The sequence below is a fragment of the Prinia subflava genome, chromosome Z (genome assembly GCF_021018805.1).
Source record: "Prinia subflava isolate CZ2003 ecotype Zambia chromosome Z, Cam_Psub_1.2, whole genome shotgun sequence".
NCBI classification, from domain to species: Eukaryota; Metazoa; Chordata; class Aves; order Passeriformes; family Cisticolidae; genus Prinia; species Prinia subflava.
In genome coordinates, this window is record NC_086283.1 from 49312463 (window position 1) to 49335333 (window position 22871).

The window sequence follows — 22871 nt, forward strand, 5'->3', positions numbered from 1 at the left end:
TAGTGGGAAAGAAACTCTTTCCTGGTACACCAAAGCCACAGAGAAGAGATAAACTGGAAGGAGTGTGCTGGTGGGGATGTAGCCTCTCCCTTCCCAGAATACTCATCTATAATAATTATGTTGAGTTATCTGGGTCTTCATTATCTGATGTCCTTGTTCTCTCTGTACCAAAAAATCAGTGATGTGCATGCACATATGTGGGAAAGAGAGGACTAGGGGAGGGAGTCTTGCAAATGCCTACTTTACACCCAGATATTTCTCTCATAAAAGACATCTGCTTCAATGAAGGTTTTGGAAAGCATCTTTATGGTGGCTCCCTTCCCCACACAGATTGTACAGTACAAATACCCAGCAGAGGTCCTGTTTACTTCTTCGTCTGCCAGAGCAAAGGTTTCTCTCTTCCCTTCCTTCTCTGCAAGCACTTTCTTGTGGGTGTGAGGAAAGATCAAGTACCCTTCACTTCCTATCTCCATTTTGTCACCTCTTCAAAAGTAAGATTCTATCTTCTCTTCTCATTTTCATTCTCATAACTGTTGTAGCTATCAAAACAGGATCATTAAATTCTAACTAAAAGGGGTTGACTCTTCATTGTGTACATAGCTACAAAAACTGAAAAGCATGAATTCTTACAAAAATCTAACCACCAATGTGTTCAATACACAAAGGAAGGCCTATACAAGGACCTGTGTCAGCCAGACAAAGTTGTGAAAGATTTCCAACATTTGAAACATTTCCAAATGTCTCATAACATGCATTGCAAACTTCCACAGCATCCAGCTCAGCTAGCAGTTGCTAGCATAACAACTGAACCATACAGAAGCATAAAAATATCCAAGGTGTCAAATCTTAGTGCAAGGGGAAAAAGGGCCAGTGTGTTCCTGCATACTGATGTTGAGAAGTAAAAGCTATCACTTGTGTTTCATGTGACCATGCTTACGCAAAAGAGAAATGACCATGTTAATTCCAAATCTCTCCCCATAGTTGCACATAACTAAGGGATAAATCTTAAAGTCACCCAACTGACTCAGAAACTCCTGGTCTATACTAACTCTCAGTAAGAGACTATCTAAAAAAATTGAAATAGTTATACCTACAAAAGCTCCACGTACCTCTCTTCTACAACCAAATCTTACACAGCTGAGTACCCTCACAGAGACAGACAATTAGACTGATGGTAGCAGGTGTGTGCTGATTCCTGTGCATGGAATCATTAAGGTTGGAAAGATCATCAAGTCTGTTAACCCAGTACTGCTGTGTTCAACACTAAACCAAGACCCCAGGCATCACACCCACACACCTTTTGAAAGCTTCCAACGAGGTTGATTCAACCGTGTCCTTGGACAGTTTGTTCCAATGTCTGACCATCCTTTTGGCAAGGAAATTTTTCTTATATGCAAACTAAACCTTCTCAGGTGCGATATGAGGCCACAGTCTCTTGTCTGTTATTTATTACCTGGGAGACAAGACCAATCCCCTTTCATGGAGTTGTAGAGAGCAATAAAGGTCACCCCAAGCCTCAAGACTGAACAACCCCAGATCCCTCAAATATTCCTCACAGGACTTGAGCTCCAGACCCTTCACTCACACCAGTGCCCATCCCTGGACACTCTCCAGCCCCTCAATGTCTTTCTTGCAGTAAGGGTCCCGGAACTGAATGCAGGCTTTGAGGTGCAGCCTCACCAGCACTGAGTACAGCTCAGTTCTTGCTCCATGTGTAGCTGAACACATTACTTTTCTCATAGTGTTGCTATACAGACTCTGTGGCTCCCTTCTTTTACCGTCTGATTGTGGTGACACTTTACTGCGTGTCCTGATCACTTGGCAACTGCTTGGCAGGTGGTAGTCCATTGTCTGTGGATTTCCTAGCACCAGATGCTCTCACAGCTTCACTTACTTGAGCAGACTGTTTTTTTAAAAAAAGGCAAAGCCATACCTCTCCAGTCACAGGATATTAATGTGGTTTTGACAAAGTGATGAAAGCTTCTTTTCAGTCACTTGATACTTCTGTGCTGAGATTTCATGCATGAATTATTGATCTGATAACACTGACTTTTGCCTTTGGAACAACAAAAATGAAAACATGCTTCACTGGGCTGAGACATACACAAAGATACCAAGGCTGTTTCATGTCTGTAGCACACTAAAAGCAGTTTCCCAAAGCAGTTGTGTCAGTCAGGACTGGATGCCTCCTGCTCATGCCCTTACTCCAGCACAAGACCTTGCTGACCCTCTTGATGAGCGACTCAAAGCTTGAGTCAGGCAATAATAGGAACATGATTAAGGGGCTTTTGTTTGTTTTTGATTTTTTTTAGTTTTAATTTGATTTGCTGTTGTTATTTGGTTTGGTTTGATTTTGTTGTTGTTTTGACCTTATTTTACTTACTGTTTTGGGTTTTTTAAACTCCTTCTCCCAGTTCACACTGATATGATTAGTGCTGGTGCAAGGGAGAAGGTCGGAATCCACAGAAGTGGATGTTGGGAAGAGAGCCAGCCTCACTGTCGGAGAGCTGTGAGATCAGTTCAAGCTGCAGTTTGATAATATAGCCAAGTTTTCTGCAGGAAAAGACTGTAAAAGTCTAAATACTGTTAACTCAGCAGCTGGTGATATTTAGCAACATATAAAGTATGTAGTTAAATACCACCAGCAAATATGTCTATTAGCTCATCATAGTAACAACAATCTGTCTGAAAGGAAATGTAATTTTCAACCTTATGTAACACAAACATTTAAAACAAGCAGTGCATGGTGAGCATATAGCAATCAGTCACCAGTTCCCAAAAATGGATTTCATTGCCTAGAGGTGTAAGTGTGGTTATAGGCCACAAGCAAGGACGGGGGGTTACACAAAACAAGCTGTTGTTGCTCTGCAGTGGTGACAACTGCCCAGAGGAAACACAGCAGTGGTGCTTGGCTGCCAGGAGGTGAACTCTCAGATACATGTATTTCACAGCAGAGGTAAACCAGTAACTGTTAAAACTAACAGCTGCCACTACTAATTATAACAAGGTATGCACACAGACAATGTAATTCACCCTGTTCTTGCCACATTCATCGTCCAAACTCCAAAGAATGAATGAAACATGTTCATGCAACTCCTATAAAATAAAATTAGGACACACTCCCATGAAAAGGAAGATACTCACTCAGCTATTTTCTGTTTTCAATGGACCAAAAAAAGCAACAGCAAAGATGTTTCCCAATCTTTGAAACAATTACCTCACTACATCTCAAGCAAGAACCAGTGCCAGATTTTGTTTGATTGGCTTCATTTTCATTAGGACGGAGGCAATTATCCTCATTTAAGATGGCAATGATGTTAATGTCATTGTTTGTAGTGACCGTATCTCAAAGAGAAAGATGTTGAATGTGATATTTAAAACATCAAGAAATAAACAAATCTATGAAAAACATTGTTCTACAGAATAAACTCAAACTGATCTTCCAAAAGCATCCCTTTTTGTCAAGGAAAATAAATTAACAGAAGATCTTTCCTAGCTGATCTTCTGTCTTTTTATCTAATGTCCTTTTTTTCTGTCAAGGAAATTAAATTAGCAGACTAAAGCAGAAAAAAAGGAAATAAAAAAGTAAGGGGAATTGAGAAAAACAAAATATCCAGCAGTAAACCACCGAAATCAAATAGCAGTTACTTCCCTCACAATGTATCTCGCATAAGGCCTATGCAAAGTTTCTTGAGATAGTGATTATTACTGAGTATGACATCCAGAGGTTTAATGATGTAGTCCCAATGAAAATTATTAGATTTTTTTACATGTCCCTGAGTCAGCATCACACCTTTTTTCATATGCTTTGTAATCAATATTGGCAGGAATTGGGTAAGTGACTCACCTTCATCTAGGGGAACCTCTTCCTCCTCACAGGGAGAAGGAAGGAGAGGCTGCAGAGGTTCCATGTTGATTATGAGTTGCTTGTTCAAGGAGGGAGAGCTGCGACTCTGGGTAATGCTGGTTCTGAGAGAATGGGGAAAACAGGGTCAGTTTGCTTAGAGGAAATAACTGCAGTCCAGTAGGTCTCATCTCAGAATCATTTTGCATAAATTACTAGGCCTTGAGCTGTTGTAAAAAGCACTACCTATTGAATGCCGCTTTCAGCTGTCTTGTGTTGCACCCTCTGCAGATGTAAAAGTTCCAACATCTGAAGTGTGAGAGAGGTTTTGTGCTGATTTTTTCACACTGCCTGACTTCCTTTCGTCTTAGACAGGATTTCAGCGTGTTGCTCCTCTCCACAGTGCACAGCAAACATTATTGGAGTAACAAAAAGAGTAACCTAAAAAAGTATTTGGATTCAAGGAAGGGGAAAGTTGTTCCATTGCCTCCAGAACTGCATAAAGGATTCGTTACAGTTTGAGCACTGAGGATCAAAGACTAAAGCAGGAACAACTGTATCCCTGTGGTTTACAGATACAGAGTGCTCTCACTCCTGCCCACGCACCCCACATGCCACCTCTGCACCATGCCTCCCAGCAGTCAGGCTGGTTTTCTTTCTTGTCTTACTGGAAGAGGCTTTCCTGGTAGCAGGTGTTGAATATGCTCTGGAACATTGCTGATTTTCTTCAGTCATTATGCTTATTAGCCTAAAAGCATATTACTCAGAATACAAAATGGCTCTTTTGAATGTATTATCTAGGGTTTACACGACCCAGGCCTGAAGCAAGAGTCTTGCAGTAAATCTTAACCATTATATTATAAAATATTTACTTTGACAAAAGCAAAGATGAAATGGAAGAGTATTCTACTTGACTTCAAATGGTATATTGATACAGTGCTGAAGTTTCACAAAATGCATTTCCAGTCTGCACAAAAGGCTCAACTTGAAATTCTCCATAAACAAACTGAACAAAGAACCTGTTGCAAGTCAGAAGATGGAACTGCGTACTGCTGAAAGTTTAGGTAAACTTGGGAACCTGTGTCCAAACACGTTTGTTAAGAAACCCACACTACCTGTCAGTCAATACTCTGTGGGAATTAACAAGCTTTCTTGCTCAATTGACATTATTTCTTGTGCCGTAACACAGGCCCAAAGATATCTATATCCTCGTTTGCATTCTCTGAACACTGTCTGATAACTATTTAGTTTAAATTTTCCACAGAAGGATTTAAATGATCCACAGAAGGTTTTCACTCAGATTATTATAATTATAGTCACTCCAACCCAATGGTAAATCCATAGGCTTGTTATGCAATCCCCGTCCTTGTTGTAAAAAGCTCTCAAGCAACTCCCAAAATACAAATTGTTCCTGGGAACACCCACAGGCTTCTGCTCCCTACTTGTTTACAAAGATGCCTCCTTCAGGCATGCCCTGGAAGCAAAACATTAAATCATTCATTTTGTGTTTGTTAGAAGAACTTACCACTGCATTAATCTTGCATGACTACACACTCCAACAGATTTTCAGTGCACAGTGCTTTAAGTGTAATATCCAAACACAAAGATATTGAGCAGCATCTCCCACCCTCCTTCTACTGCATGTTTCTTTCTTAATGCAGCCATGGAAAAACTGAATTGACTTTGAGGGTGAGGGCACTTTATATAGATGTATGTTTACCTTCAGTCAAATATTTTTTTCTGATTGTTTTGCTTCTGAAAAGCCATCATTTCCTATCTCTAAATCCTCTTCCACAAAGTAACTTTTTAAAAAACATGCATCTTTTTTTAAGCTGGAAATTTTCTGTACATTTTGCCTGCTTGTGCTTTTAGAAGGATCAGTTACCTCTGTCTCCCATTTCAGAACCTGAGCTATAAAAGCACCTGAAATCATTATATTTCTTTCTTTCAAAGAAATTGAACATGGAGCTTCCATAATATTATAAATGCAAGTTTTGTAAGAAGGTTAATGATAAAAGATATGTATCGATATTTATGGGTGTTAAATCCATGTTACTTTACAAACTTATTTGCTCTCTGATCTGTTTCTTTATGTGCACTAAGTTTTTAAACCATATGTTTAAAATACTTCTAAATATAGAAATCAAAGAAAAGCAAAATGCAAGATAAAGAATAATTATACGAATTTCTTTTCTTATCCTGGGAAAAAGAAACCTCTTGGAAAGTAGGCAATAAGTTGATTTCCTAAAGTGAGCAACTATTCTCATTTAAAATACATCTGTGTGCCCAAGTATTTTATACTGTCCCAATGATGCATCTGTATTCTGCCTTCTGTGTTATCATTTAACACATTTTAGACCTTCACTTGCCCCATTTTAAAACATAATCTGGAAAAACATGTTTGAAATTTGCCTGCCTGGCTTAATTGTATTAATTACATAGTAGGGCTTAACAACATATTATAAATATTTACTGCAAGTATAGTCCCATCTTTTACTAAAGACAATCCACTTTTATCTCAGATATAGACAGAATATAAATATTCAATTAAAAATAAATAAAACATATTCCCCCCAAACATGAAATCTCAACAAAAAATAGGAATATGGCTAATATGTAGAATGTTCAGAGTGTTAAGTAAGATGTTTTTAAAAATATTTCAAATAGTTTTCCCTGATGGCCTCCTTCTTTTCTGGAGTGCTTTAATCAGGCTCTTAGGAATTTTTACTGCCACTAAACTGACTTATAAGAATCTGAAAACACTGGTTTCCTTGCAAAATCTAGAAGCTTCTTTCTTACAAGCCAAATTTTTCTCCAAAAAAGGATTCTCTAATATTTTTTCCTCTATACTGAATGAACTTCATGCATTTTAATCTGACTGCATTATGGAAAAACTATTAATTAGACTTTGAAACATACGCATAAACATATAGAAGCCAAGAACTATAAAAATCAAACAAAATCCATGAATGAAATTAGAATGTACTTTTCTCTCAGGATCATGTAATAACAGTTTATGCCATAGCACAAAAAATAATACAAGTTATCAGCCTGACTGATTAGTTAAACTCAGCTTCAAAGCAGCACAGATTAGGTTCTCCTTTATAGGAGACATTAGTCAGAATTTTGTAGCATTGTCAGACATATATTTCCTAAGGCTTGCATGCATAATTGTGGAAGCTCAGAAGGACAGCCATTGCACCTGATAGTAAAGGAAAGAGAATATTTCTGTAGAGAACAACAATCCTCTCTCGTCCTTAAACTTTAATGCTGAATGTCAAGACATACCTGTGCACTTCAGGAGGTTCCCTCTGGATTTTAGAGCTTGCCTCCACAACCTCTTTGGCTACTTTTCCGCTGCATTAAAACATGAGATGAATATTCAAGTAAATACTAAAATACCTGCCAAGAACTACATAAATATGAACAATTAAGTTACATTAAACAAAAATTTAGAGGAAAAGGAAAAAAATGCAAAAAGTTCATACATAATGTCCCAGAATAAAATTGTGCTGACTACTTGCCTACAAAGCTACCAAGGACAAAGCAACTTTTTGTGGTAGAACACCACAAGTGGAACTGGACTGTCTTTTTAGCACCTGGTTCAGAGATGCCCAGCTGCAGGGGGCATAAAATCTCTGCATTGGCCACACATCCTTGTTTTTACAGAAGCTTCACCAAAAGTGGAACTATCTGCTGTGGAATTACTCTTGACAGAAGTGTCTGTGTGAAAACAGCTTATTTTTTAAGTGACACTAGAAAAGGCAACAGAAAGGCTTTCAAATCTCGACATCAGCTAGGCATGAACAGACCCTCCAGCAGGAAAAGCCCTGAATTTGCCATGAGTAATTACTGACATTTTCTTACTTCCTGAAATGATTTACTATGAATAAGAAACAGCAAAGACCCACCTATATCGAAATCTACTGCCTTTAAAAAATATCTTGCTGCTGGACATTGTCTTGATCTGACTGGACTTTGCATACCTTGAAGAAAAATAACAGAGGCGGTCATCTTTTTGAAACATGATAACAAAAAATGAACAAGCCAAACCACAAGCTTTCTTATTTTTATATCATAAAATAATATTCAAAAAATTAGCTTTTCAACTGTTTTAAGGCCTTTATACAAACTAGACTATGAAGCACACATAAAATCATTCAGACTGCATAGAATGACTGAACGTGGAACAGGTGATTGTCATGAAAACAAGAACATTAAATGCAGACAATTGCTGCATCTCTATGAATCTTCCTTCCAGGATGTCATGGTGTGCCAAAAGCCTCTGGGACATGTCTCCTACCACCACCTTTTCTGTGGGAAAATATAGCTGTTTCTGCTTTTCTGCTAGGAAAACAAAGAAATAATGAAGACAATAACTTGTCTCCCAAAGTAGATGCTTTTCCAATATCTTTATTCAGTCAACTTCTTAGTAGCCTAAGATCACACCCTACCACTTCTCTGTAATCACCAAGTACACAGCAACCTTTTGTCACAGTCTTTTATAACAAAGACCATGGAAGAGTACCTCCCACATGCCATTTCTTTAATATTCTCTTGAAAAATGGCAAATTGATTTTGCACTGAGTCTCTCATTCCCAGACCCTAGTAAACAACTTTCCATGATTAATATCTACTGGAATAATTGCAACAGGGACCCCTGAACCGGCATGAAGACAGGACTAAAGCTCTGTTTCCCAAAACATGTCATGACCTTACCTTAAATTCCAAGTCTCAAACTCTTCCAGGAAGAGGAGACGACCAAATTTAATTAAGGCAAAGCATTATTGTCATTGCCAATGCCATGATTTACACAATCTGACTATGTCTGCTTTAATCTTATTAGAATATCTTGTTATTATACAGAACTTTAAAGAATGGGATCTATCTAATGCTGCTAAGTAACAGTCCCACTGTACAACTCTATTTCTCTGAAATGTGTGAAAATATTTCCTGTTTCAAAAGTACTATCTTAAGGCTTTACTTATAGTTTTGGCTTCAGTTTCATGTTTGAAGGATTGTGGTTATTCTTCTGCACTTTGCTTATTAACCATTACAATTTTCCAATCGATTGTTCACGGCCCTATCTGTTGTGTAATATTACCAATCTTAATTTTATTAAAGAAGTCCTCTTAAAAGATCCAAAACAGGTGGGCATAACTCTAAGCACTCATTGTTAAGGAGGAATTCCACTCCACAAAGTAGTTTTGAAAGTAGAAAAATAGATGAAAGAGTATTGAGCACACCAAGGTCAGAAAAGAATGAGGGAGAGGAGATGCTCCAGGTGTTGGAGCAGATTCTACCCTGAAGTCAATGGAGAAAACTGTAGGGAAGGAGGCTGTCCCTCTGCAGCCACATGCAGAGCAGATATCCTCACTGCAGCCCATGGAAGACCCTGCAGCAGGCTGACGTGCTCTGAAGGAAGCTGCAGCCCATGGAGAGCTCACACATGAGCTGGCTCCAGGCAGGCGATGTGGCTCGTGGAGAGGAACACGAGATGCAGCAGGTACATCCTGAGGGACTGCAAGCCCACGGGAAGGACTCATGCTTGAGGAGTTCACGAAGGAGACTGGAGTAGAGGAAGAGTATAAGAAGGAAGGGGAAGCAGAAAGGAACTGCAATCCCCATTCCCCATCTGCCTGAGCTGCTCAGAGCAAGGAGGACATAGAGGAGTCAGAAATTATGGAGTAAAGGTGATCCTGGAATGAAACAGGGGAAGGGTGGTTTTAGTTTTATGTTTTTTGACCATTTGAAATAAAGTGAAAAGGTTAAAAGAAAGTCAAGTCTGTTATGCTTATGACAGTAATTGGTAAGCAATCTTTCTGTCTTTATCCTAAGCTATAAGCTATTTTATCATACTTTTTCCTCTTGACCTGTTGAGCAGAGAGAGTGCAAGAGTGGCTGGGTAGGCATCTGGCATCTAGGCAAGACCAAATCCCCTAAAATAGGTGTCTGTGACCAAAACCCAAATAGTTAATATTACAGCCATTTAACAACAAGAACAGAGAAGTGATATTCCTGTGAGTATCCCTGAGACATTTTTACATTGAGCTGACTTCCACACAAATAAATTAATTTCTCTTCTTTAGGTGCAAATCATCTCCTATTCCCTATTACTTCTTGTAACATAAAATAAAACTATTCAAACACCATGCAGTATTTTCCTGCATAAGTTTACTTCCAACAGAAAATGCTTCCAGATAAACTTCAAATTAGTCTTTATAGACTGTATCTAGGCTTCATACAGTCTTAAGAATAGTAGATGTCGATACAGAGAATTAACAAATGGATTGTGCCAGCTCCTACTTCGTGTATCTTTTTTTATCCAATTGAATACATCAGTTGGACAGATTATATATTGTTGTACCACTGTTTAAACAAAAGAGATACTCGTCTCCAAATTAAAGCCGGTCATTAACCTGTCCAGGTTAGAAGACACATTTTTCCTACTTAATTTTTATTTATGCTTACAGCAGCTCCCTGGTGTGGCTATGTGCCAAAACAGAAACAGTAATATTTATAAAATATGTGAAAGGCTGCAAAGAAACACTAAGTAGCAAGAATAAAAGTTACATGTCTAGAGGGAAGCATCAATAAACGGATCTAACAAAGTCAGTGGCAGGCAGAGAGAATGCAGAGGAGTTTTTAATGAGGAATTATTATTAGGTTCTCTTTCAGGGAGTAGGGAGATAGATACTACTTTTTATTTCTTTTTTTGTCACTTTACAGATTTTTTTAATGTGTAACAAGATCACAGGTATCTTTTGAAATGTATCTAAGAACATTTTCTTTTCTTCCTTAAATCATTAAAGAGAACTGTTTCTTTTTCAATCAACTCTTACTAAGCCTTGGATTTCAAGTGGAAGAACAATTACTTCCTGGCAGAAGAGCCCAGAGAATCAAGCCTAATGTATTTTTTCCTCCATTCTCAAGATGTTCCACAGCAGGGCTAAGATTACAGTTATGTTCCCAGACATAAGTGCAGTAGTCTGTCCATTCAACATCTCACTTCAGGGCAGCAAAAGCATTGTGCTGGAGCCAAAACCCTCCTGTCTCATTTAGATTCTAAACGATTTCCAATACTGGCTTGAAGTGAAATAATATTCCCCATTAACTTGCATATTTTCTGTTTGCATTTTGCCTTTTGTTAGATAAATGGAACATTTTGCAATGAACAATCTTCCACTCATGTGCACTTTTTTTTACTTTTAGTATAGAGAATGACTTCAGATGTACATACTTGTAAAAAGCCTGGTTCTCCACTCCACACTTCCAAAGATGCTTGCAGGCTGCTGGTGTAGAGGTATGGAATGATAGTACAGCCTTTTTCTAAGTGCAAGGAAAAGAAAGCAAATGAAACTCAAAATGTTGAATTCTCAGCTATTGAAGTAGCTGTACCTAATGGCATCACCTTTAACCAGATAGACTGAAGACCAAGTTTTCCTGTGTAGTGTAAATCTGTGGTTCACCCACAGATGTACAATCCATAGAGAGCTGACATTTAAACTGCCCAGGCAATTTTTTAAGAAACAAAAAGAGATGCTTGGAGGGGGCATGGAAGAGCATATGTACAAGTGGCTTTTAAAACAACTGTATAACTGGTAAAAATCAGAGGGAAATCTCTATTTTCAGTACTCTACATCACAGTTGCTGCACTTACCACTCGCCTCTCCCTCCTCCCTACCATTTGATGTCCCACCATCAGAATCTCCCTGCAACACACGAGCAGTCCTGAGACCTCTGGCATTATTACCTTCCATCATTTTCTTTCCTCACTTCCATTCAAAATCATAATCTTAGACTATATCACTCTGATCTAGGGAAGAACTGATTATAACATGCTGTAGGCAAAAGTCTCTAGGATTTCAAAGACAAGAGCCCGGTGATAGGACTCCTAATTACATGATACAGACTCTAACCTTTTCAGCTCACCAAGATTTGAGGATGGGATTGTAATTATCCAAAAAATACCTCATATTGATCCAAGTATCAATGCTTACTTGAATTTGCAATCGTATGCAGACATCTTCTACACCTTAGAGTGGGCAAGCTGTAGCACTTTAAAATAAATTAAAGCTTGACTTCAAAGGTGTCCAAAACCATGAACAACCCATATAGCACAGCGTGAATATTAAGTGAGAAATGTCTCAAGCCTTTGCAAATTAGACATTTTCTTTCAAAAATTACTCACATTCATTCATATTCTATATTTTAGTTACAATGTTAAATGCAATTATTGATTATTTAGAAGTTCATTTAGCTAAAAAGGTTATGTCTTATACAATCTTAATAAAATACTGGTTCTGTAAAAATATTAAGCATAACCTCTTTCTGAGCTCCAAACACATAAAATGTCTTCCCTTCAAATTTCAGTTTATAGACATCACACCTAGAAAGAGAAAAAATATTTAAGTGTAGATCTACAAATAAAAAAACTAGCATGTAAGTTTCCTGATTACCAAAGTCAAGCAGGCTACCAAATGACAAAATTCCTCAACACGCCTTACAAGCTTTAGGATAAGATTATTCAATAGTTTAATCTTTTTAGAGAACATAAGACCAGAGAATTTCTTTTATACCCTTTTGTGCCTTTAAAGAATTAACCTTTTCCTTTGTTTGCTGGAAAGTGAAGAGGAAATTAAAGGTAGACAGAAGCTTATATTTATATTATATTTAAGGCACAGTTTGTAATTCCTCTAACATCTTAAAATCTTGTAATGTCTACTGTAATTAAATTGAGGGAAAGATAATATTCTTTTCTCTATAACTATTTCTCTGAGGCTTCATATCACATGTCCTAGGAATTGAATTGACTACTTACTACAGAACACAACAAGAAAATGTTTTACAGCCCACTTATAGAGGGGCTTTTTGAGTTGCAAAATCTATATCAACATTTAATTTAATTAAGGTTGAGTGCTCAATCTACATATGGAATAACAGTGCACCATAAAAAGGAAATGTCATACCTGTTTAAATTGTAATGGAAATTTTGCCATTACCAGAGTTAAAATGGAGACACTGCTGTTTTTCATAAATTTCCCTAAGGGTTTTAGATGTCAGAGTTGAAATAGGAATAATCTCGGAGGCAAGGACAATGCTATACCTGAAACTTTATAACAAGAGTTTTCCTTTCACATGAAAAACCCAAAAATCTTTGCGAAAGCTTTTACATTGAAAATAAAATCTCAGATACAAATTTGGGGTTTTATCGTGTAGTGTAAATTTCAGTAAAATTAGTTACAGCTACTAGCACTTACCTCTGGGCCTCTGAAATGGAAGAAGCAGTATATAGTGTTCAGATAAAACTCACCAGTGATCTTTCATCCTCTACTGTAACACTGAGACAGTTTATTGGCTTTTCCTCTATCACTGCTTTATTTTTTATCTGGTTTACATATTAATGCACTTAATAAATATGCCTAGATGGCCAAGAGAACACATTAGCCTCAAATAACATGCGAAGATAAATGCTGTGAGATTCACTTCCCACAGTGCAGTGGACACATGCTTGGCAAGTGCTACTGTCTCCTCAGTGTGCCACAGATTGACATTACTGTTATATTTTCCTTGTGCCAAAACCACAAACCACTGAAGTACTGTGACCATGACTATTAACCTGTAATTAACCCTGGGGAAACGATAGTGTAAATCCAGGACTGCAAATGGATGGCATTTTGATTTTGATAGGCATGTCCCCAGAGCTCCATGGGGAACTCAGTTATACAGGCAGGACTTTACACTCCTGAGGATTTCAGGTGATTCAACACTCAGGAAGTTTTTACAGATACACAGCAAGGAGCCCAGCTTCACCTTCTGCCCATCTTGATCCCCCACAAGGCGGGCTGAGAGCTCAGAGATGGAACAGTCATACCTAAGTAACTGTTGGCATGCATGTAATAGCAGCAGGGCTAAAATGAGATTATCAGTGTCTAGGCATGGCCGGTCACTTTGCACTACACTGCTGAGGATGTGGCTAGCTGCTCTTAATATCATCTGCAGAAGCTCAGTTTTAGCTCTTCCTCAAACGTGGCTAACAGATGAGGCTAACAAATTAAGTCCAGGAGTTCAAATAAAAGCAAAAACCAGACAAACCGAGGACAATTGCATAGGTGCCCATTTCTTAAAAAAAGAGACTAAAAAAAAAAAAATTCAAAGGCATTGTCACCTCTACCTCCTCTGCTTACCAAATAAGTTCTTTTATAGTTTTCAAATTGAGGATAATTAAATGAGGAAATTACAATATTTCCAAGAGTTAAATAAAGATTAAGGTGGACTCTTGTAAATATTCCAGATGTCTCTGCCAATAAACCTCGCTGGTGATTTACAGCATAGCTGAGAAATCAACTTACTCAGTTTTAGCATTTGTAAATTATGTTGACTAATGTACCCTGTGGAATAATTTTCACTTGGAGTTGAACGAGACCAAATTGTTGTTGCTGTTCAGCAACAGAGATAAGACCAAATTATTGTTGGAGTTGTAGTTGTTATCTAAAGTACCTTAAAACAGAAATATGATGGGGCAGGAGATGTAATATTCACATGGTTCTCCTTAAAGACAACAAATGCAGGTGAAGACGGTAGGAAGAGAAGACATGTTCATTTATTAAAATATTCTTACATCATATGCTTACCATTTTAATAAATGAATTCTTTTATTCCCCTGGAAAACTACAAATCCTGCAGCTGTGAATCCTAAAAATGTAGTTGTTCCAAATGAGTCCTTGAAAGAGAAAAAGAAACACAACAACATAATTTTCCCCTCATCCAATGAGGTATTTCTTACAGAAAGCATAAATTGCTACTCCATTCTAGATTACCTTTATTTTGTTTTCCTCTTCAAAACAAATTTTGCCTTCAAAATGTACACTTCTAGAGGAAAGGATTGCCCTTGGCAATAAAGACCTCTTATTTCTAGGCATTTGAGGAACAGTATCTTATGCTTTGTTTCCATCTACCTGTAGCTGATGGCAACAGGGGCTCCTTTGATAGATGTACTAAATTTATTGAAAACGTACTTCTGGGTATGTCCCACTCTTAAAAGGAGGACTAACTACAAACTGGAGATTCGTAACTTCTTCAGCACTGATATTTTTTAAGACTTCACAATACATTGCTCCTCTGCAAGGCATCTTGTTGGAAATACTGCTGACAGACAGCATTTACTAATATAAGCTTCTTTTTTGTACTCATATACTCTTCAGTACAAACCAGAAGAAACAGTGGTACTTCCTTTCAAATAGAAAAGAAATTTTTAAAAATATAATTCCCCAATAAAAGTTCTGGTTTATCGTTTTTGATTAGTGATTGAGATGAATTTTATTATTTATTATTTATTATATTTATTCCTCAAAGGATATACAAAATCTTATGGAGTTTTGTGTTAGAGCTGACTGCACAAGGATGCTCACCACCAGAACAGCTAACTAAACAGTACTTCTGTTCCAGCAGAAGAGATAATACACGAGCCAAAGCAAAATCAGGAGTTAAAACACAAAGGAAGTCACTTTAAAAATAAACACTGCAGATTATGCAGATACAACCAAGTAATTAAAAATGCACGCATACAAGACAATCAGAACTGGTAATTAAGATCACCTTCTTAGAGAATACCATAAAATAACAAAGTGGAAAGTGGGAATGGGAAGTGGGTTCTCCTCATTGTACATTTGGCTTCCATTGCTCTTCCTAAGATTTACATATTTTGACGGTGTTTGAAAAACTGATCTGCTATGGACTATCGATGTGTTGCATCTTCTCGTCAAAATAATGGTGAATCCTGAAAATCTTGACAAACAAAAAATATTTCATATCTGAAGCAATTAAAAGAAACCTTTGCATTAAATGCAAAGAAATGATGGACTATAATCATGGACTTATGCCATTACAATCTGCTAGATTCTCCTGTGATGGTCTTCTGCTTCCTCTGGAGAGACCCTATTTTTGACTGATGCGGAAATGTTAACCAGCCAGTGTTCTTCCAAGGCTTAAGCATAATATGTAGTTCTAGGGCAACTTTTTTAGAAACCGCTTCCTATTTGAGCTTGGATAAAATCCAGAGCTAAATCAATTCCATTACTGGATTTTAACTGAATGTTAGTAAAAAGAACCCTTTATTAAAAGTTACTAAAAAGAACTGTTACCTTGCATGGATGAGGATCAACGCCATAAGTTTCCAAAGAATTTGCTTTAAGAAGCAAGTTAAATTCAGCAACAGCTGGGCTCTGACCTCTGAAATTACAAAAGAAAAAAGAGTTTGACAGTAAAAAGAAATAGGAGAAAAAGACTTTTTGACTGGAGAGTTGGAATGCCTACAGACAAAGGAAAACAAAGTTTTTACTGACATTCAAACTATTTCAACCATGTTTCGCTTATAATAAAAAGATAGAAAACTTTTCACATCTTTTTTTTCTGCTAAATTGTACAGTGCATTGTGTTTTCAGGTAAATTCTGACTTTTTTTATAAATCCTGAGATAGCAACAACTAATCAGAATTATCTAATATTCTGCAAACATTTCTTGCCTTTTGATATACCCTCATGTCAGCCTGAATGTGAAACAAACCTCAGCATCTTTTTTTCACAAACTCTTACTCCCTATCTCATTTAAAAGCATTGTGCACATTAACAAACATTCCTTCCAGTGCAGGGTATAAACATGGCAATCATATTACACTGCCTACTCAGATGTATGCCTAATTATAGCAGTGCCTGCTACCAACATGACAGCTCAGAATCTGTAAGCATTTCCATTTATACACCCCTATTTTTGGGGTGTCTATAATCAACAGCAAATACACAATAAAGGCCAAAACATGGCATGAAGACTTGGGGTTACAGTAAGTTTTATCTGATTTTTGTTAACTACTGCCTTTATAATGAGCTCTAACACAGATTTACCTTGCCTATTGATAATGAACTGCTTCAAGTATTATTTCATTTCTGTATCTGTAGTACTAGACTACATGATTTTGATAGATAATACATGTTTATATAACAAAGAGTGCCTAGGGTCTTTAGAAAGCCAGACTTCATAAATACTTTCTATGTAAACTATTTTAAAAAACCCCGAAAACATAAACATATTTTCAAGGAGCATAGCAGTAGACATATTATTCTACCTCTGAATTTTTTGTGAGTCCAGCCTCACACTGTGACCAAAGCCTGTTATTTCCCATCAGGTAGGAACTAACAAGTATTGACATATGATATCCAGTATCTGGCCCAAAGACCAGTTTAACAATTAAAACAACATCTAGCATGCTTGTAGACATCAAATCATATTTTGAACATAACAGGATGATGACCTGTGGCAATGTAAGTGTCAATAACCATTTCTGTCACAAAGTTTTAAAACTGATAATTTTTACTTCCTGTTTATCATCTAGTTTACCCCATGATATTTCTTGGGCTTCTTCAGTATTTATTTGATACTACACAACTTTTATTTCAGACCACATTTTTGTGGATGTTTTAATTCTAAATTAAAAAATATATATATTAGAGAAAAAGCCTTCTTTCTCGTTCCTATTTTGGTCTCTTTCTCACCACTTGCCAGTGAGGAAGGGCATGTACTAAGGGGAACACGAAAAATTACAAATGTGTATTTACACAGAAAATATTTAAGGAGCAACCAGCATGAAAGAAGCAACAGAACAAAAATTGCTTATTTTTCCCCTCAGTTTTTTGGTAGCTCTACTCAGCTTTTTCTTCATTTTAAATGCTACTAAATCACAACTTTATGTGTCAATCCTAACTGTGTTACCATAAATGACCCCTAAAAAGGCAACAAGTTTGTTTCATGTCCCAGTCAACTGCATTTGACAGAAGTAATTAACTAGTTTGATCTAAATTACTTAGAATGGTTATGTTGCATAATGAAAAGTCAAACAAGTAGTTTGGTTTCTTATTAGACACTGGGCCTTACAAAAAAAAAAAAAAAAAAAAAAAAAAAAAAAAAAAAAAAAGCTTTTATTAATCCACCTCCATTTGCTGGTACAAAAGATAGTCAATCTTCAACTTCAATGGACCAAAAAATGACAAGTAGTTTGCAACAATGTGGTTTGTTGGCATAGTCAAATGGGGAAAAAAAAAATCTCAACTTGCTATTACTATTAAAGAGACATTTTAAAAAGTATTATCAGGCTCCCCGCCCCCATAGGCTCTGCAACTGTGATGATTTTGTGTACATCAAGTGAAACAAGCTGTGGCATTTGGGGAAAAGCAGAAGACAAATGTGGACAAATTTGATCTTATCCGATTACAGACTAATCAAATGGCTACAGTGCAAAGCCTTAAAAGAACATCACAAAGCACAACAGTCAAGGACAATATCAAATTTAAAAAATCCTCATTCATCCCTTATCAGAGGATTAACATTTAGGCCCTGATAATATGCTTTTTGTGTATAACTTAGTAATGAAATTTTTCTTACTAAATAAAACTACAACCGTAACAAATCCTATCAGCAAAGTCAATGGGGTTTTTTATCAGTCACTGATCTAACATGAGATATGCCCTTGATTTGCTTTGTTAAAAAGCCCCTAAGTTTTCTATATGCAACAAACAGCCCTACACAAGAGTTTATACTGAATTTATATATAAGTGTATTCACCTAAGCAAGCATTTTACAGTGGAAAACAGGGAATATTTAGGCAACATATTTGCTCTTTTGGAACCCAGTACTCTCAGGAAATTCAAGTCTCTCAGTGCAATTACTGCTTTTGACCTTATTTTTCAGTATTAACTCAGCATTAAGAGAAAGATATTCTCTTCCTATATGTTGCAGGCACTACAGCACTCCTCTGCCAGATGGCAAAGGTATTGAACAGGACCAAAAAAAAGAAACTACTACTCAGAAAAGTTTCTGCATACCATACAAATGATAAAACCTGGATTATTTGTGAAATTAGAGCTCCACAGTCATTAGCTATGAATTAATGATTCAACCGAGGAATCAATCAATCCAAAAGTTCCTAATAAAATTTTAATGAAACAGATACTTCAATAGAACACTGAGAAGCATGCAACACACTGTTTTAACTTGAGGCTCATGAGAAGTATACACTGGAGGATGTAAAAGCTCTTTTTATTCCCCACAGGGTCCCCAACCCTGAAGCACTTCAAAAGCAAGGAAACTCATCAGGGAATAATTTCCAGGGTGTGTCACAGTGATGGTCTACTTGCTTCACTCACTGCCAATACCAATTCATTCCAGAAGTTTCTCCCCTTCATACCTTTCCTTTGAAATATTTATCTGTTACATACTGAAGTTGTAAATCTTAGTGTAAGATGAAATAGCACAGGATTGATTGAGCATTAACACCTTCTGACAAAGAAGACCATGTTGCAAAAACAGAAAAGAAAAAACCTTTTCAATGCTATTCTCATCCTCTTGGTTTCTGAGTGCCATTAGTGAGGTCATTTGATTTGTCTTCTCTGATTCTCTTACTGACTTACAGAGTGCTCTGAGATACTACTATTAACAAACTAGTAATAATAACAATTACAGTCCACCCTTTTGCCTCTCCTCTGTGTCAAGAAGGCACTTGCTGCAGAATACAAACAAGAGCAACACTTTCCAAAGTGTGTCCTACCTATGCTTGATTCCTGAACACTTGCAGTTTGTAAGGTGTATTAATGTCTTTTAATAAAAGAATAAATAAATATGTACGTAATGATCTGGCCTCTAGAGACATTACATATCCACCTCCATGCAAACCAGGGACACCAGCCATAATGCTTTAAACAACACGGGCTCAGTCTCCATCAACCACTCTTTGCCCTGCAATCATGGACATTTTTCACTGTAATCTCACAGGAGACAATATTAACAACTTCAAGAAGGATGTCCTCCTGTTAAATATTCTTGCTGTTATATCCCAGAGGCTAGGACATTGTAGAGGACATCTCCCAGCAGAACTGAGTTACCTGGGGTTCCTGTTAACCTAAAATAAAGCTAGAGCTCTGCTAAAGAATCAGCGCATTTAGCTGCACTGTACACTGAAACAGATTTTGCTGTTGTGTCTTCAAATCTTTTTGCATGTAGAAGAGACTCCAGTTGTTATAAAATTACAGTGCTAATGGTCTTGATCAGCTCTTACTTTAAGCTCAGAACATTTTGACAGATAGTGGAGATGTTTTTTAAATAAAGTCTTTTTGCTACTATTTTTAGTCACAATAATGGTGCTATGTGGCATTGAAATAAACCTGCTATGATTGCTAGTGTTTTAGTTGTAGTAAAAAAATAGCACAGTGGTGGAGACAATTTCAAAGAAAAGCACTAAATGAAGACTCTGGTGAATTACATTGTAGGCTGTGGTTCAGTTATCAGAATGATAAGGCCAGACTCAGCACATTGCCCAAGCAGGAGTGCAGCTTCCCAGGAGCTGCCCAGCCTGGCACTGGCAGAGGAAAACTTTTAAATGGGTCTGTATACATGGAAAGAAACATTATCATCTAGGAAGTAAATGAATTGCTGAAAATTGCTGAAATATACTAAACTTAGAAAGCTGCAGAACACTTATATATAAATTTTAACTTTCACTGCAAAGTTGTGTTTTTTCTCTCAGACAGATAGAATCCGAGTAAAACCCAAATAACCACTTTAAAACAATAATCAAACTCTTTTACTGAGTCTATTAAATGCTTATGGGTTTATTTCACAGCATGCATGCTGTGATGATAGGTGCCACTTACAGAACTCCATCTACCAGCACATTTCAAATTACTTGTGTGCCTTCAGAGATCAGACTCTGATGGTGTCTCTGAACTCTGTGTTCAGACATTTGTATTTCAGCTTTACTTCATAAACAGATGCAGTGACACAGACAGCTTCAAGTGTATTCAAAGACAGAATACATTTACAGAAGAGATGCAGTTTTAATTTACCTAATATTAATGTAAAAGGTATTCCCATGATATAGAGAAATCTGCTAAGTTTCTGGTTTTATTATCACAGTAGATTAATATTTCTGGTCCAGATATACCTAACCCATAAAGCCTCCTCCAAACAGAGAAGAGGTGAGGAGGGAGGAGGGCAGCACAGGAAATAGTTTCACACACACATCTGAAGTGTGTTAAGTATGCAGAACCTGAATCCATACGCCACCATGAGACAGGCAAAACCAGTAACATTTGCAGATTATTATGACCACTCTTCCCAGGGAATAAAGAAGTAAAAAAATGCAGTACATGCACAAATTCACATATACACACAAAAAATCTCTCCTAAAGCTAAAAAAATTATCAACGTTGTCATAAATTTTACAACCTTTTTAACCCAAACAGATTATCTTTTCCATTGAATACTTCTTGGAATTTCATAAAAAGAAAAATCCCATATACTGATATAACTTTTCAGTTTTTCAAAAGAGAATGGGAAAGACAACTCTTTTGTCTGTGAAGTTCCTTTCTCTAGATTACTGCTACAACTGCCTCTTCCATTAAATTCCCACTTGGGGAAAGCTGTGCCTCACAATAATGGTTCTGGAATTATTCTCTGCACCATGCAAACAGTAATCAAACAAAACAACACCTCACTCTTACTTTTTTCTAGTTAGTGAAACCAGAATTACAAGAACAGTTGCTTGATTTGAATTGGTTGTAAGCACACTTCTGCTGGAAGAATTATGGCTCAGAAGAAAAAAGCTTTGAGGAAACCAGCACACATGGAATCCTCCAGGGAAAGGACAAGGTAGCTACATTCCAACTATCTCTCTGATTCATCCATATTACAACTGATACAAATCCTGGAGTGAAAACACTGGGAAAATGTAGCAGAATAATAAATTATTAAACTTATTATAAATTTATATTATAAATTATAAATAAATTATTCACCTATTACACTACTCACAATGACATTTTAACACTTAAAGAATTAGTTATTTTTGCAGCAGTGATAGCTGCGATAGCCTGATAAAGCTAAATGACTACACTGGGAAACTCTGAGGCAGCATGGGATACCAAATCTGAAATGAAGAGGACATTGGACTCAGCCCTCCAAAGTCCTCAGCATATTTTGTATAACCAGGAACTAAAAAGATTTTGTGCTGCGAGGGCAGGAAAGCACTTACCCCTGCAGTAGCCCAAGCCCTGTTCTTTTCTGGACATCCCCTTCAGCTCCACATAAATCTCAACAGATCCTTGACCCCCAGAAAAGTGGCTTCTGTCTCCTGTAACATGACTTGCAAGTTTTGGAGCATACTGTCTGTCCTTTCAATTGAATTCCCTTGATGTATATGAGGGCTATTAGATACCAATGTGATTATGGTGGTACTAGAGGCTAAATATAGAGTGTTCATGAGTAGGCCACCAGCATTACTCATAAAACCATATAATATGTATTTTTAATTGCAAGAAGCACTTAAATGAAACAAATCCCCCTTATTCTAGGCTTGCTAAATCATAATTTAGTTTTAGTGCTTTTTAATATATTCAATGTATGCTGAATTTCAGTGTATTCAGCAACAAAAGAAGTTGTTTAATCTTGAATGAAACAATATTAATACCCACAAAGAAAAGCATTTTCTAGCAACCATTGCCAAGTCTTGTAGGACAGCTTCCTAGATTGTACTCAGTAACATTTGAAGTTATGCCTGCCAGTGGCTCCACTGACAGCTGCACAAGACCTGGAGAGCCACATCAGTGAAGACCAGGGTATCCTGTGCTCCTGCTGGCACCACTGTAAAAGCCATATGGGAGCTGATGGGATGCCTCAGGTAACAGGTAAGAGTCAAAGCAGCACAGGAAATTGAAAAGTGCTTCAAGCCTCACTGAGTAGTTACAATGTAGATGATGCAGTAACGGATAAAAATGTTACATGCTTTTCAAAACATATTTTAATAGCACTTCTCATTTAGCTCGGATCAAAGACAAGCATTAATTTGTTACTCTCGTTTTCAAGGAAATACTCCCTTTAGCTTAACACTTTAAATGGTTTGTGAGATAGTTATTATCAGAAAATTGCAGTGACTTCATATCCTCAGAGGAAATATTCTTCTCCCAAATGACAATCTTTCACATAG

General features: G+C 37.0%; 1 protein-coding gene across 1 annotated transcript in view; it reads right to left on the bottom strand.

The window, feature by feature from the left end:
• FRMD3 (FERM domain containing 3) overlaps window positions 1–22871 on the bottom strand; it is a 124089-nt gene that overhangs the window by 10556 nt on the left and 90662 nt on the right. Inside the window, exons 7-13 of the mRNA XM_063423160.1 lie at window positions 15988–16075; window positions 14479–14567; window positions 12170–12233; window positions 11085–11173; window positions 7756–7830; window positions 7133–7201; window positions 3848–3969 (exon numbers count right to left, since the gene is read on the bottom strand). Coding sequence (XP_063279230.1) covers window positions 3848–3969; window positions 7133–7201; window positions 7756–7830; window positions 11085–11173; window positions 12170–12233; window positions 14479–14567; window positions 15988–16075 — 596 coding nt within the window. The remainder of the gene's footprint in view (window positions 1–3847; window positions 3970–7132; window positions 7202–7755; window positions 7831–11084; window positions 11174–12169; window positions 12234–14478; window positions 14568–15987; window positions 16076–22871) is intronic.